Source organism: Oncorhynchus mykiss, chromosome 5 (genome assembly GCF_013265735.2).
Source record: "Oncorhynchus mykiss isolate Arlee chromosome 5, USDA_OmykA_1.1, whole genome shotgun sequence".
NCBI lineage: Eukaryota > Metazoa > Chordata > Actinopteri > Salmoniformes > Salmonidae > Oncorhynchus > Oncorhynchus mykiss.
In genome coordinates, this window is record NC_048569.1 from 27,649,891 (window position 1) to 27,665,162 (window position 15,272).

At 43.2% G+C, this 15,272-nt stretch overlaps 2 protein-coding genes across 9 annotated transcripts in view; both read left to right on the forward strand.

The window, feature by feature from the left end:
* Nucleotides 1-7,416, forward strand: part of LOC110523526 (RIMS-binding protein 2) — a 71,702-nt gene extending 64,286 nt beyond the window's left edge. For all 8 annotated transcript variants that reach the window (XM_036977171.1, XM_036977169.1, XM_036977167.1 and 5 more), the window contains 6 exons: nt 1,280-1,446; nt 1,658-1,835; nt 2,048-2,148; nt 2,272-2,343; nt 2,597-2,734; nt 5,069-7,416. In XM_036977171.1, the coding sequence (XP_036833066.1) occupies nt 1,280-1,446; nt 1,658-1,835; nt 2,048-2,148; nt 2,272-2,343; nt 2,597-2,734; nt 5,069-5,266 (854 nt within the window). In that variant the 3' untranslated portion in view covers nt 5,267-7,416. The remainder of the gene's footprint in view (nt 1-1,279; nt 1,447-1,657; nt 1,836-2,047; nt 2,149-2,271; nt 2,344-2,596; nt 2,735-5,068) is intronic.
* A 1,837-nt stretch (nt 7,417-9,253) lies between these two features.
* Nucleotides 9,254-14,144, forward strand: LOC110523527 (F-box only protein 15). Its single transcript, XM_021602295.2, has 12 exons — nt 9,254-9,653; nt 9,807-9,965; nt 10,144-10,248; nt 10,352-10,424; nt 10,546-10,712; nt 10,930-11,130; nt 11,204-11,333; nt 11,455-11,537; nt 12,102-12,247; nt 12,353-12,477; nt 13,120-13,275; nt 13,542-14,144. Exons 1-12 carry the CDS (start codon nt 9,508-9,510, stop codon nt 13,650-13,652), a joined length of 1,602 nt encoding a protein of 533 aa, XP_021457970.2. The 5' UTR covers nt 9,254-9,507; the 3' UTR covers nt 13,653-14,144.
* The last annotated feature ends 1,128 nt before the right edge of the window (nt 14,145-15,272 follow it).

A 15,272-nucleotide genomic window follows, 5' to 3' on the forward strand; every position in this document is an offset into this window, starting at 1 on the left:
TAGGCCTCCTTGCTCGCACACGCTTTTTCAGTTCTGCCCACAAATTTTCTGTAGGATTGAGGTCAGGGCTTTGTGATGGCCACTCCAATACCTTGGCTTTGTTGTCCTTAATCCATTTTGCAACAACTTTGGAAGTATGCTTGGGGTCATTGCCCATTTGAAAGACCCATTTGCGACCAAGCTTTAACTTCCTGACTGATGTCTTGAGATGTTGCTTCAATATATCCACATAATATTCCTACCTCATGATGCCATCTATTTTGTGAAGTGCACAACATGATGTCGCCATCCCCTGTGCTTCAAGGTTGGAATGGTGTTCTTCGGCTTGCAAGCATCCTCCTTTTTCCAACAAACAGGTCATTATGGCCAAACAGTTATATTTTTGTTTCATCAGACCAGAGGACATTTCTCCAAAAAGTACAATCTTTGTCCCCATGTGCAGTTGCAAACCGCAGTCTGGATTTTTTATGGCGGTTTTGGAGCAGTGTATTCTTCCTTGCTGAGCAGCCTTTCAGGTTATGTCGATATAGGGCTTGTTTTAATGTGGATATAGATACTTTTGTACTGGTTTCCTCCAGCATCTTCACAAGGTCCTTTGCTGTTGTTCTGGGATTGATTTGCACTTTTCGCACCAAAGTACGTTCATCTCTAGGAGACAGAACGCCTCTCCTTCATGAGCGATATGACGGCTGCGTGGTCCCATAGTGTTTATACTTGTGTACTATTGTTTGTACAGATGAACGTAGTACCTTCAGGCGTTTGGAAATTTCTCCCAAGGATGAACCAGACTTGTGGAGGTCTACCATTTTTTTCTGAGGTCTTGGCTGATTTATTTAGACTTTTCCATGACGTCAAGCAAAGAGGCACTGAGTTTGAAGGTAGGCCTTGAAATACTGTACATCCACAGATGCACCTCAAATTGACTCAAATGATGTCAATTAGCCTATCAGAAGCTTCTAAAGCCATGACATCATTTTCTGGAATTTTCCATGCAGTTTAAAGGCACAGTCAACTTAGTGTATGTAAACTTCTGACCCACTGCAATTCTGATACAGTGAGTTATAAGTGAAATAATCTGTCTGTAAACAATTGTTGGAAAAATTACTTGTGTCATGCACAAAGTAGATGTCCTAACCGACTATAGTTTGTTCACAAGAAATTTGTTGGAGTGGTTGAAAAACAAGATTTAATGACTCCAACCTAAGTGTATGTAAACTTCCGACTTCAATTGTATATTGAGATGCAGGTGGATGTGTTCTCTTTCTCGCCCGTGTTTAAGAGGGATACAGGGACAGGGAACGCTCCCCTCCTAACTACGATGAGTCAGAACCTGAAGAATCATTCCGGATCTTTGTGGCTCTGTTTGACTACGACCCCCTGTCCATGTCTCCCAACCCGGACGCAGCAGATGAGGAACTGCCCTTTAAAGAGGGCCAGATCATCAGGGTGGGTGTCACACACAGTGCTAGGCCATACGAGGAGATATATTGTGCTTGTGTTTGAAAACAATGAGGTACAATATAAAACATAATTGAAAATATACTTTTCCTTCTGCCATCTGTTTTGTTTTGCTTCCAATCAATCTTGTTCCATTTTTCTCACTCTCCCTTGCTTCCTGTCTCTCGCTCGCTCATTCACTCTCGCTCTCTCTTTCCAGGTATATGGTGATAAGGACACTGATGGTTTCTACCGAGGGGAGATCAGGGGAGGCAGGATGGGGCTCCTGCCCTGCAACATGGTGTCAGAGATCAGGGCTGAAGATGAGGAGACCATGGACCAGCTCATCAAGCAGGGCTTCCTCCCACTCAACACACCAGTGGATAAAGTTGGAATAGGTAACCACAGAACTATAAGGAGTAGAACAGACATCCTCATTCAAGTCAATGATTCCATAACGGGTGGACTGGGAGCCATTTTGACTGTACCCATTTCATATTTTTCTAGGTAACATACTGGGCAGGGCACACGTATCTCTCTATGACACCACATATATATCTGTTACTATATCACCTCCTGTCCTGGCGTGTCCTCTTGTTTCCTCTCACAGGGCAGGACAGACGAGGCCTCTGTCAGCATCAGGCCACCAGGAGGATGGTGGCCCTCTATGATTATGACCCCAGAGAGAGCTCCCCCAACGTGGACGTGGAGGTATTGACACACACACACACTGTACATACACACACACACTGTACATACACACACACTGTACATACATGTAACCAGATAGACAGACATTGTAAGGGTATTAATGACGTCTCTGTTTTCTGATAGGCTGAGTTGACTTTCTGTGCTGGTGACATCCTCGCTGTATTTGGAGAGATTGACGAAGACGGGTTCTACTATGTGAGTATGCCTCTTTTCTGGGTTCCGTGATGTTAGTAGTAGCATTATTATATAGGGCAATTCAAAGGTTGTAAAAGTCAGATGTTTTAGTTCTGCATTTTTAAGAAATACCATTGGCTCAACTGCCTGCTCATACACATAGTATGTCCTCTTGCCCAGAAGAGGGCTCTTTCCCTCAGGTTTGACCATCAGAGTTCAATGGATCTAGCCATGGTTCTCATCCCCACTGCACCCTCCTCTCCTCTCTCTGCAGGGTGAAATCAATGGCCACCGTGGCCTCGTCCCCTCCAACTTTCTGGAAGAAGTGCCTGACGACGTGGAGGTGTACCTGACGGACACTCCATCCCGCTACGCCCAGGATGAGCCCGCCAACCGGGCTGAGGCCAAAAGGGTACATCGCCGCTCTCAGCGCTAGTCCCTCTGTCCATCCATCCTCCGTCTCTCTTGATTTACGCCTCGCTTCCTCCACTTGCCGTCTGTGTTCTGTGTGTGTGTGTGTGTGTTGTCCGTGTGTGACAGTGCTGACTATACAAACCTTAGCCCCGGCCGGAGAAAGGGACAAACGCAGTCAAACCTTTCTGAGAGTTAGAAAGGAAGAAGCAAAGCCTGATGTGGACAGAGAGATAGAACACTTGAACTGTGCCCGTACGGGGTGGGTGATATTCACAGACCAGTGACATAAGAGAGTACAGATTTGAAATAGGCTAAAGTCATTCCTACACAGGAATATAGAAGGATCATTGGGTAACCTCTTTGCACCAAAACACCAAACTCAACTCTGGATCCTGTGTCTATTAATAAGTGCTTTATGAACACCTCTGAAACTTTCCTGATTTCTACCAGTTGTACCCAAATGGACAGAAAGGATTTGAGTAAACTGTAGGGTTGGTAATATAGCAAAGCATGCCTTTTTCAAAAACAAACTCGATACCTTTTATATAATAGTAGACTTTGGCCCAACTGCTGTATTTCCTGGGAGAGGCTTTGTTTCTTTTTGTATACTGCATACACTTCCAAAAATATATATTTTTCAGGCCTGATGAAAGTTGATAGATATGCCATGTTTGATCTAAACCAGAAGAAATAACAGCCACAGTGATACATCCATACTGTAATGGTACAATGGAACAATAAAAGCAGCAATAATTTTCATTTGCGCCCTGTGTTCATGTGCGTATTCTTGTCGTTTTTCTTTTCTGTTCTCATAGTCGTGTGTGGGTTGTACTGAAAATGAAACGTCACCACATCTGATTTCATTTTTTTCCTCACCTGCTTTGGCAAACACAAACAGAAGAAGATTGTTCATTTCACGTCATAAATGGCTCTGTCTGCCTTGTACAGTATGTGAGCAACTAGAGATGCCAGCCTGACAGGTCTAATGCTAGGTATTGTGATTACACTTATGTTAAATGGTTCATTTGTAGCCAGTAAACATTCTGCTTACACAGTCACAAAGTTTATTGCAACATGGTTATTCATGCTTGCACATTAAAGTTTTATATACTATTCTGTGTAATTAGGAAAGTGTTTCCCCTTACTTTTTAGTGTAACCAGAATGCTAATTTACAGCATAAATTTGAAAAATACAAATACATTTGTTGTAACAATTTATTGGAGTGATTTAATGCCTGCAAAGTAGTGGACTACTAATTATCTGTGAGATAGTGCTCTATTTTGCAAACATAAAAGTTCCCTATATCTGTAGTTGTTGAAAAAACATTACTAATGGGAGCTGCAAATCCCCATTTGATTCAAAAATGATTCCTCTTTATCTTTGAGAGACCATTTTAAAGGTCCTAGATGAACTGTATGGTTGCATACCATACTTTGATCGGTTGCCAGTCCAGTACATTAGGCAAGAGGGATGGTATCTACAGTTGTGTCCCTGAGTGTTGTATATTACTGTTGGTGTCCCTCATGATCGATGGACATATCAGAATCTGTGGTGTTGCGATGTCGTGCTCTATGTTTGATGGCTTCCTCCTCAGTGTTTGTGTGTGTGAAACCTCAGCAGCGCCGCCAATGTCTTCAGTCCCCATCAACAGAAGGAGAGGGAGGTATTAAGGAATGATTTCAACAATAGCCCAAAAGGCAATACCTCATCCTTATTCTGAACCACTTTTATAAACATTAATGGCTTGTTTCCCGGACACTAGTCCTGAACTAAAAACCTATTCCAATGGCAAATGTTTATTGAGCAAGCGTTTGAAGCTAAATCCTTGTCTGGGAAACCAGCCCTATTTGAAACATAAACGTTACGTAGGTATTTGACACACATTTAGTGGAAAACCTACAGTAAGTATAATGGTCTGCATTGACACTGTTCTCTTTTTCTTGGACTTTATACAGAGTTATGTTTTCATACTTGTCTATATTGACAGCTAATGCTGAGAAGTCTGAAGGTCAGCACACATAACTTCAAATTCAAATATTATTGGAAATTGAATTAGACTGTAGAAATGTTTGGCACACCTAACCCTTCACTCTATTTAACACAACATATTTTAAAGTCCATTTGGATATATAGCTTTACTGTTGATGGATAGGGCTACTCAGGTGACAGTGGGGTGATAAAGTGTTGTTGAGGGACACAATGCTGACTGTAGACTGTATGTACTATTGTAGACCTACCTCAGAAAGAGAAAGAGTAGGCCACAGTGGACTACTGATTTCTTTGTAATGCACTGCCCCTACCCCCACCACCCTCCATGGCATCTCTCTTCAGGTAACCACGGATACCACAGAGAGCACGGCCCCGCCTGTCCGAGCAGCATCCCCCATGGTGCGTCCCGTGTGTCCCCCAGGCACCATGCGGCCCATCAGCCCCTCCAGGGGCCCCAGGGACCTCCGAGACAACAAAAAGAAAAAGGGACTGCTCTCCAAGGGGAAGAAACTGCTCAAGAAGCTCTCTCCGGTTAAATAAACTGTTCCCAGCTGAGCCCAGTACTGTACATCACATACAGTACATGCAATCAAATCAGCTGATCGTACGCACACAACTACAATTGCAACATGTATGTATTACAGGACAATATATGTGAGCCTAATCTAATATATTCAGTGATACATGTTCTAATGATTAATACACATACTTACATGTACTTCGTGCCAAATTCAATGAGACCTTTGCTCACACATACTGTATAACTGTGATGTATTTGAGGTAGAGGGGAAAAAGTAGAACAAACTAGGATTTTCATGACATGGATTTTCATTTCCACTGTTTTCTTTAATCAAATGGAGGTCAAGACGATGCTGCTAAACCATTTGTGTGCATTTGTTTCAAGCAGGGTAACAACAGAGTAGCCTATTTTTTTGTTTATTACAAATCTAACATTTCTAGATGGTTTCCATAGCAATTGTGCAATTATAAGGTCTCTAACAGACATGACGTGGCAAAAAACATCAATGTTGTGGCAGTGAGATGTTGATGCCAGGAGAGACCATACTCCTGGAACACTGGAGCAACAACTCAACTATTGATGGCATTCTGTCAGTAATGCTGGCTGCTAATACAGAGGCTTTATTCAGTGCAATATATCACAGACAGGATGGTGACAAAGGGTTGAATCACTCACAGAACCTAGAAGTCTATAGGGTAGTTGGACACAGGGCATTACAGACAGGAGAAGGAGCTGCATTGGATAATACATTTGAACCATCTCAGTGGCCTTTATGAAAGCAATTCTAGCATGACTTTCCTCATTTTCTATGGTTGAACAAGGTTGTTTTTAGACTTACAAGTCTTTGCCAAGAACCCCTAGTGCATCTCTGCAGCTTTGTTTGATAGAAATCTAAAATGTCTGTTTGTTCGTTTCATTGCTGTCCAACTGTCATGAAACGCCTAGTTAAAGACAACCTTCTGTGTTTGCCTTCCAATTGCACAAAGGTGTGTTTTGTCTGATGAATGGAAAATAAGTATAAGTAAGTCTCTGTGTGTATGGATGTGTTGAGGGTGTAGGCTATGTGTGTGAGTTTGTGTGCTCAGTGTGCATTCATGTCTGTGCATCCTTTATTTAAAAAGAGGACACGTAGTTGAGTCATGTGATCTTAGTGGTGTGCTGCTAACTACATTGCCGGTGTAATATTCAGTTCTGTTGTCTGTCGAAGAGGGCCATTTTCCCCGCTCAGCCATTTCAGTAAAGATGTCTAGGTTTACTTGTTTACACTCTTCTAGAACTCGTGACAACCTATTTCTGAAGTCAAGGGAAAGGGAGGGATGACCTACATACTGTACCTACAACCTCTAAACCAGTAGTCATGTGGCTTATGGGATAACTGAGTGCTAGGATGCATCCAGCTGATCCATTGACTGGAGAGGCTGTCATAGCCTTTAGACAAACATTGTCCTGTATTTTGACACCTTTCAGGACCATATATTAACCCATTTTCATAAACCATGATCCTATTCTGTAATAGTTTAACATTACTTCCGTTGCTGTACAGCCACAGTTTGATGGACATGATCATAATGGACAACATGTCAATCCATGACTCAATATGACAGTGTTTTATTCTGACAGGGTCCTCTAAATTCCCATCAGCTAAGATATCTGAGTCAAGCATAATACCCTGCTGTATAATGATTACAGGGTTCTTTTATGTTTATTAAAAAAGAGAGAAAATCAAATGATGGATTGTCAAAAAGGAATGTACGAAATGTTCAGCGGGCAATATAGTACACATTTTATTATTTGTCCAATGTTAAGCATTATGTTATGCATCCATTTGTAAAAAGGTGTTAGTCATAATACCAAATCCTTTATTTGTAAATGGGTGTAGTGTCTATACTGTTGCTCTTTTGTACTTTTCTCCATTTATAGATAATTTCTAAATGTTTATACTTGATTTTCAGACTGCCTTTTTTAGTGCATTGAGATGTATTCTTACTGTAAACAGTGCAAGCATTCTCCATGGTGTCCTCCAGATAAGATGTTTAAGTCTGCGGTTATGTGCTTGCTCCGTGAATCAAAGATACAAACAAAAAATAGAAATCATTATTTATGGTGTGTGTGTGTGCATGTGCAAAAAAATACATTTTTTTATCAAAAATAAATTTGATATTTTGTAGAATATTGTGTTTGGATTACTTTGGTGCATATTTACATTTTAGTCATTTAGCAGACGCTCTAATACAGAGCGATTTACAGTTAGTGCATTCATCTTAAGATAGCCAGGTGGGACAACCACATACAGTGGGGAGAACAAGTATTTGATACACTGCCGATTTTGCAGGTTTTCCTACTTACAAAGCATGTCGAGGTCTGTAATTTTTATCATAGGTACACTTCACTTCAAAAATCCAGAAAATCACATTGTATGATTTTTAAGTAATTAATTTGCATTAAAGTAGCTATCAGCAAAGTCAGTGCTAGTAACGGGGAAAACGTAATGTGCGAGTGTTAGTTTACAGGTGGGGACTATTCTTTAAAGAGGTAGGGTTTCAGATGTTTTTCCTAGCTCCAAGGGGAAGCTGGTTCCACCACTGGGGTGCCAGGACAAAGAGGCACTTTGACTGGGCTGAGAGGAAGCTGTCCTCCAGCAGGGGTGGGAATGCCAAGAGACCAGAGGTGGCAGAACGGAGTACTCAGGTTGGGGTATAAGGTTTGAGCATAACCTGAAGCTAGGGAGGGGCAGTTCCTCTTGCTGCTCCATAGGCAAGTACCATGGTCTTGTAGTGGATGTGAGCTTCGACTGGAAGCCAGTGGAGTGTGCGGAGGAGTGGGGTGACATGGGAGAACATGGGAAGATTGAACACCAAGTGGAGAAAGAGCAGCTCTGTCTTGTTGAGTTTGAGCTTGAGGTGGAGAGCCAACATCCAAGCACACATATCTGCCAGGCACGCAGAAATGCGTGTCACCACCTGGGTGTCAGAAGGGGGGAAGGAGAAAAGTAATTGAATGTCATCTGCATAGCAATGTTAGGAGAGACCATGTGAGGATATGACAGAGCTGAATGACTTGGTGTAAAGTAAGAAGAGGAGAGGGCCTAGAAACGAGTCCTGGGGACATCAGTAGTTACAGTACATGGTGTAGATACAGGTCCTCTCCACATCACCTAGTAGTTGTGTCCTGCCAGGTAGGATGCAATCCAAGAGTGTGCAGCGCCTGAGACGTCCAGCCCTGAGAGGGTGGAGAGGAGGATCTGATGGTTCACGTGTCAAAGGCAGCGGATAGATCTCGGAGGATGAGAACAGAAGAGAGAGAGTCAGCTATGGCAGTGCGGAGAGCCTCCGTGACACAGAGAAGAGCAGTCTCAGTTGAGTGACCCATCTTGAAGCCTGACTGGTTAGGGTCAAGAAGATCGTTCTGAGAGAGAATGTGAGAGAGTTGGTCAGAGACAGCAGGCGCAAGTATTTTGGAATGAAAAGAAACACGGGATACCGGTCTTTAGTTTTTGAAGTCAGATGGGTTGAGTGTTGGTTTCTTGAGGAGGGGCGAAACTTTGGCCATATTGAAGTCAGAAGGGACGCAGTCAGTGGTCAGGGATGAGTTGATAAGGGAAGTGAGGAATGGGAGAAGGTCTCCAGAGATGGTCTGGAAAAGGGAGGAGGGGATGGGGTCGAGCGGACAGCTTGTCGGCAGCCGGACCTCACTAGTAACAGGATTTCATCTGGAGAGAGAGGGGAGAAAGAGGTCAAGGCTTAGGGTACTTCTGTGTGAGTGGGACCAGTGGACTTATTAGGCATGTTCATGATTTCCCTTTTATATCTCAATGACCTGAATGATAAATGATTTCTAACCCATATTGCATGAATTAAAACTACTACTAATAATAACATAACTGAATATGGATTTTGCACCATAGCCTAGCTACCACAGATGAAAGGGAAGACCTACTGAAGGGATCACCTTCAATCCGTGCTATTACACTATATATGCTCTGGATGGCAGCAGTGATCTTTACTTCACCATTTGCAGACCTTATCAAACGTGAAAAAGGTCAATTTACATTTGATAATAACAATAACAAACACTCATGTGTTAGGAGAACGTAGAAATGGCAATTCTGCGTGCTTTTGTAGACTTGACGGTAGAGGGTTTGTTTGCATAGTGTCATTACAGGTTTGCAAAGTGTGCCTAGTTAGACAGCTTTCTCACAACTTGAACTTGACAGCATCTGTAGCTTCTCCTGTTGTAGGTAACTAACGTTAGCTAGCTAGCTATGGCAATTGGCCGCGGACAACTTTTCCGCAGTTTCAGAGAGGGTTTGTTGAAGAATGCCCCGCCAACAGAGGGTCAAGGACCGACAGGCAAAGAGAATAGCAGACTCTGCGAGAAAATGACTGGATTTTCCCCGGGCATTCAAAGGTATGAGTTGTGTGATCTCGTCAACTCCTGTTGCATAGTATGCACTGAGCCCCAATAAGCTGGTTTGTAGCTGACTAACTTCAGCTAGCCACTGACTTTTGTTGACTACAAAATTGTGTTGCATCTCTGTCCTTTTCTATGCTCGACTACAAGTGTGGAACCACCAACACTGCCACGAAAGAAGAAGAGGAAAAAGAAGGCGGCAAAGGCTACTGTACTCTGTCAGCCAGTTGTACCACTGCCAAGGGTACCTACAAAGTCTACTGGACATGCTGGCAAGCCAGCTGAGTGCACACCGAATCACATAGAGAGGTAAAAGTGGGTTGCTGTGGAACCCACGAGTAATCCGATTGCAGGGCATAGAACATATGCAACATATGTTATTGGTTCTATGCCCTGCAATCTGATTACTCAATTGTGTTTGCACTAGATGGAAAAGATCAAGCATTCCAATAAATGTTTTAATCATGTCTATTTGGTGTTTTATTAGGATGCCACCGGAGATCCTTCTGAAGATCCTATCGTACCTGGATGCCCTCTCTCTCTTCTCCATCGGCTTCACCAACAAGCGATTCTATGAGATGGCCCACAACAAGTAAGGAGTGAAGTACTGGTCACATTGTAGTCTATTCTTCCTCCCTACAGTCTTACAGACTGGTTTTACGTCATCATTTTTGACCCACAGTATTTTCTTGCAGTGGAATGTGGCACAAGATGTATTCTGCAGAGTATGGACACAGTAAGAAGTGGAGGCCCAAGCGTTTGGACGAGGTTCAGTGCAATTCATATTTCATAACACTCCTTTTTACTGAGCATTATGTGCTTCTATACATTAGTATTTTTTTGTATTATTATTATTATTATTATTATTATTGGTGTTTTCCTCCACCAGGTGCTGGATAAACTGAGTGCGGTGGTGGTCCAGGAGAGACCAGAGGGCTATTGGAGAAGACTGTACTTCAGGACCATGGCTGGCTTCAATGAGACCAAGTGGAGGAAGGAGTTGAGAGACATCAACCCTTTCACAGGCTTGCCCAGTCAGACTGAAAGAATCCTCAGGTTAAACAGTTTCTGCAGTTAGTACTGAAGTTGTACTGCCTCTGTTGTTCAGGCTCATGTATAAAACATGCCATTTATAAGGCGCACACATACTGAGGCTCCAATGCTGCTGTAATATTGTCAGAACCTACTCACTGGGCCAGAATCAATTAAATTGTCCGCAACTATGTTTACATAGTTACTCTAATGCATTTTGTTCTCCTCTCCACTGCCTCAGGAGCCAGCGTGTGACCTGGGAGATCACAGTGTCTGACAAGTGGGGGTTGGAGGGGACGTTTGAGCAGAGTCGTGCCTACTTCTCTGACTCGTCCGTGACGGTGTGCTGGAGCAGCGGGCGCTGGCCCTCCTTCCACCAGCTCTCTACCTTACAGCTAGATGGTGTCAAAAGACAAGCTCTCAGTTCCCCTAACATCAATAAGTGAGTGTCTCTCTTTCTCTCTTGTCTCTTCTTGCCTCTGAGTGAAATGCCTGCTCCCCTCTTCTCACCTCAGGCCTGGCTGGCGGTCTCTGATGGCTAAGTTTGACAGGAACACCATCTCTAAGAGTGGCCAGGTCATCGGTAGAGACCAACTAGTCACCCTGGTACTCTTTTCGCCTAGCATCGTCATTGGCGTCTGGAGGGTATGTCATCTAAATCACATCATTCGAAAATTGATGGGCTAACCCACAGTGTGCTGATGAGTTAGTTTGTTTCCTGATAAAAAGTGTATAATGTTTGGGATTTCCCTGTGTCATTCCACAGGGCAGGTGGTCCATTGCCTTTGTGATGGCCAGCTTCCACTACCACAGGCTGGTGGAGAGGAGTCTTCTGGGCACCTCAATGTGGTATGCAGCGCCCCTGACTCCGGAACAGGCTAGGAATGAACAAATTGGCGTGACTGGAATCTGTTTTTTATATTTCAGCAGAAAAGGATGTTGCATGCATGTTCAATTAAAAAACTAAATCATTCTCTCTCCCTTTCTCGCTTTCTCTCTCGCTCTCTCTCCCCTCTTTCCTCTCTCTTTCTCGCTCTCTCTCGTTCTTTCTCGCTCTCTCTCGCTCTCTCTCTCCTCTCTCTCTTCTTTCTCTCTCTTCTCTCTCCTCTCTCTCTCTCCTCTCTCTTCTCTCTCTCTCCTCTCTCTCTTCTTTCACTCTCTTCTCTCTCCTCTCTCTCTCTCCTCTCTCTCTTCTTTCTCTCTTCTCTCTCCTCTCTCTCTCTTCTTTCTCTCTCCTCTCTCTTCTTTCTCTCTTTTCTCTCTTCTCCTCTCTCTCTCTTCTCTCTCCTCTCTCTCTTCTTTCTCTCCTCTCTCTCCTCTCTCTCTTCTTTCTCTCTCTTCTTTCTCTCTCTTCTCTCTCTTCTTTCTCTCTTCTCTCTCTCTCTCTCTTCTCTCTCTCTCTCTCTCTCTCAGCCCCTATTCCATGCCAGAGAACAAGCCTCCTTTCGACGACATGGACCCTGACTCCGGCCTCCATGGTTACACGCTCCGCATTATACTACACAACACTGTGACCCAGATCATGGCCGGCCACTTCTCTCAACTCTACTGTAGCAAAAGTAATGAAACCAGTACCCAGGAGGTTTCTCTTTCAGAACCACATTGGGCCGCTGTACGATACCGCAGTCTGTAGTTGACTTTGATTGTGTGTTGTGGTTGTCTAGGTCAGGTCCATGGTGGTTTCATCCAGCTGAATGTCATCAACAGGGGAAGCCTGTCCCAGCACACCCCTCTCTCTGGCAGGATCAGCCTGCCCTGGAAGTGTGAGGCTCTAGAGGGCACCGTGGAGGTACTGTAGGGGAACACTGACTCCGACTGGTTTAGGTTACACTTTACTGGAACCACCAGGGCTACATGATGGGGTCATTGTAATAACAGAACAGCTGACATATAGACTTTGGCGCTCCCCCCCTCTCGCTCTCTCTCTCTTTCTCTCTCTCTGTCTATTTATCTCTTTATTTCTCTCTCTCGCTAGCTTTCCGTTCAATTGGCGACAGATTTTCATGCGAATATTGTAAAATCTGCATAAAGAAAATATGTGCCACCAGTGGTGTTTCCACCAAACGGACTTGTTGTCGATAAAAATGAAGTCGTTTTTTTGTCACAAACTGTTGGTTAAATAATAAATGTGCCTACTCTGGTCTTGGCACGTGCACTCTAGCCAACAGATCACAGATACAGTATGTGTAGGCACTGCCTACCCACCATGTCAAACGAACAAATGATCTGTCTGCATTTATAAAATTGTATCGAAACAGGCAGTGCCTGTTTCCATCACAGCTGTTTTTTGTCTTTGCCCCTGAGTAAGTGTTTCACTGTTAGGCTACACCTGTTGTTTAGGAAGCATGTGACAAATAAAAATGTGATTTGATTTGGAAACATGGTTTAAGTCTCTCTCTACTTCTATTTCTGTCTCTGTCTGTCTGTGTAGAATTGCTGCATGATGAGCCTGACCCTGATGGATGAGTACCAGAACCCCTTCTGGTGTGTCAGCACACCCGTGTGTATGGCACTGAACAGTAAGGAGCCATCCAACGACTACGAGGGTCAGCACTTCCTGATCAAGTACCAGGATACAGAAGGCAAGGTAAACCAACCCCACATGACTCACACGTCAGAGGATAGATTACCTTTGAGCAGAGCAGAGCTGTGCCTACTTGTTTTTTTGGACCATGTCATTGGACCATGTCATTGGAAACATTGTATATGTACTGTATATATTTACATTTTACATTATCACCCATAACCTTTAATGTAAGTAAATGATCACATATGGGGAGCAGCAACCAATGAGTGGACATCTGTTTTTTTTCTTTACAATAACAGTAATGTATGAGTTCTTTATTGTTGTAGGTGAGGATGGACCTTGTGTGGCTGGAAGAGCAGAGACAGTACTTCCTCATCAATCTGGTAGTCTTCATCGCCACGGCCAAAGTCAACAAGTACTTTGGGAGAGCCTACTGACGCTGCATGTAGAGGTGGCACTGTACTACAATCCTCTATCCTAAGGCCTTCATAATGATGACAAAGTGGTGACATAAACTGTCATGACAGCTGACAACTGCTTATGACATCTGTTATGTTGTTGTTATGCAGTATAATGTAGGCCTTATGATACAAGCTTGAAGTAAAGTGTTGAGCCTGTATACAGTATGTCAATTGATGACATAGTTTAGTTGTGTTTTGTTCTGAGTAAGTTTGAAGTAGTTCAAGTTTGAGGGTTTGCCCCGGCCAGTTTTCATTATTTCTGTATATTTATATAGTTTTATGCATTGTTTTGTGAATCATTAGTACACATTGTTAAAATGTAATCCTACTTTTTTTAAGTATGTCTCGCCATATTATAAAGAGCAAAACTACATGTGAAATGTGTTAACAGAGTTGAACTATTTTGGGTTTGTAAACTTTCTGTTACAGATGGACTATCTGATTCTGATAAATATTCTGATTTATATATTTCTGTGTTATTTTTTATTCCGCCATAGTGCATTCTTTAAAAGCACTAGACGAGCTAAGTGAAACTGGAGGGATCAGCCTGTGTTCTACTGTATTACGCTTTACATTCTCAGGATGGCAGCAGTGATCTTCATCCCCAATAGCACTATTTTCAGTCCCAGCAAAACGCAAGTGCTCCCTCACAGCCCTGGCCACGATTGCTTATTTTTTCCCAAGCCGAGCGAAGTCTTATTGTGTTACTGCCTAACTGTTAGAACCTAATCAGGACAACTGCTGATGCCAACTGTCTAAGCATCAATATTATTATTTCTACATACTGATTCCAAATGGCAAAAACATATCCAAGCCTTCATTTATACAAATATTGTTCAATACAGTAGCTAGTTACAGTAAAGAGTTATTGATTGAGTGGAAAGAACTGCTGCGATTCACTGCTTTGGTTCATTGAGTCGATGCTTCAGTACATTTGGCACATGGGCCCTGTGTATGTTCTGAACCAGAAAACGAAAGAGCGAAAAAGTGAGAGAGTGGAGATTACACTCATACATCACAGCATCCTGATCCCACCTCGCCGCCTTCTCCGGATCCTGAGTGAGCTGTAACGCTCCCTAGGGCCCTGGGGCCATCGGATGTTTAAAATTCTCAACGACTGACCTCTCCATCCAAGCATCCATCTTCGGGTGGCCTTTTCAGATAATTATATTTCACAGGTCCTAATAGTGCTGACCCCTCAACAGACAGCAGAGATCCCTACAAAAGATAAACATTATACAGATCAGGTAGTTGTTTAAATCCCTCACAGTTTTTTTGACTACTTACTTTTGTCTTGATAATGTGGTCCTGTTTAAAGAAGCTTTACCGACATAGGTAGTAGGTCAGACTCCCTTTTGCCTGCAGAACACATTGAATTCTTCAGGGCATTGAAACGTTGCTCAATTGCAATCAAGGGACCTAACATGTGCCAGGACAACTTTCCCCACACCATTACACCACTGCCACCAGCCTGTACCATAGACACCAGGCAGGTTTGGGCCATGGACCCATGCTGCTTACACCAAATCCTGACTCTGCCATCAGCTTGATGCAATAGGAACTGGGATTCATCGGACCAGACAATGTTTTTCCACT

Excerpts from the sequence above, each read along its gene's own strand:
- LOC110523527 (XM_021602295.2), top strand. The coding sequence starts at position 9,508 with ATGGCAATTGGCCGCGGACAACTTTTCCGCAGTTTCAGAGAGGGTTTG. Across the intron at positions 9,966-10,143 it reads ACACCGAATCACATAGAGAG|GATGCCACCGGAGATCCTTC; the intron begins GTAAAAGTGGGT and ends GTGTTTTATTAG. Across the intron at positions 12,478-13,119 it reads CTCTAGAGGGCACCGTGGAG|AATTGCTGCATGATGAGCCT; the intron begins GTACTGTAGGGG and ends CTGTCTGTGTAG.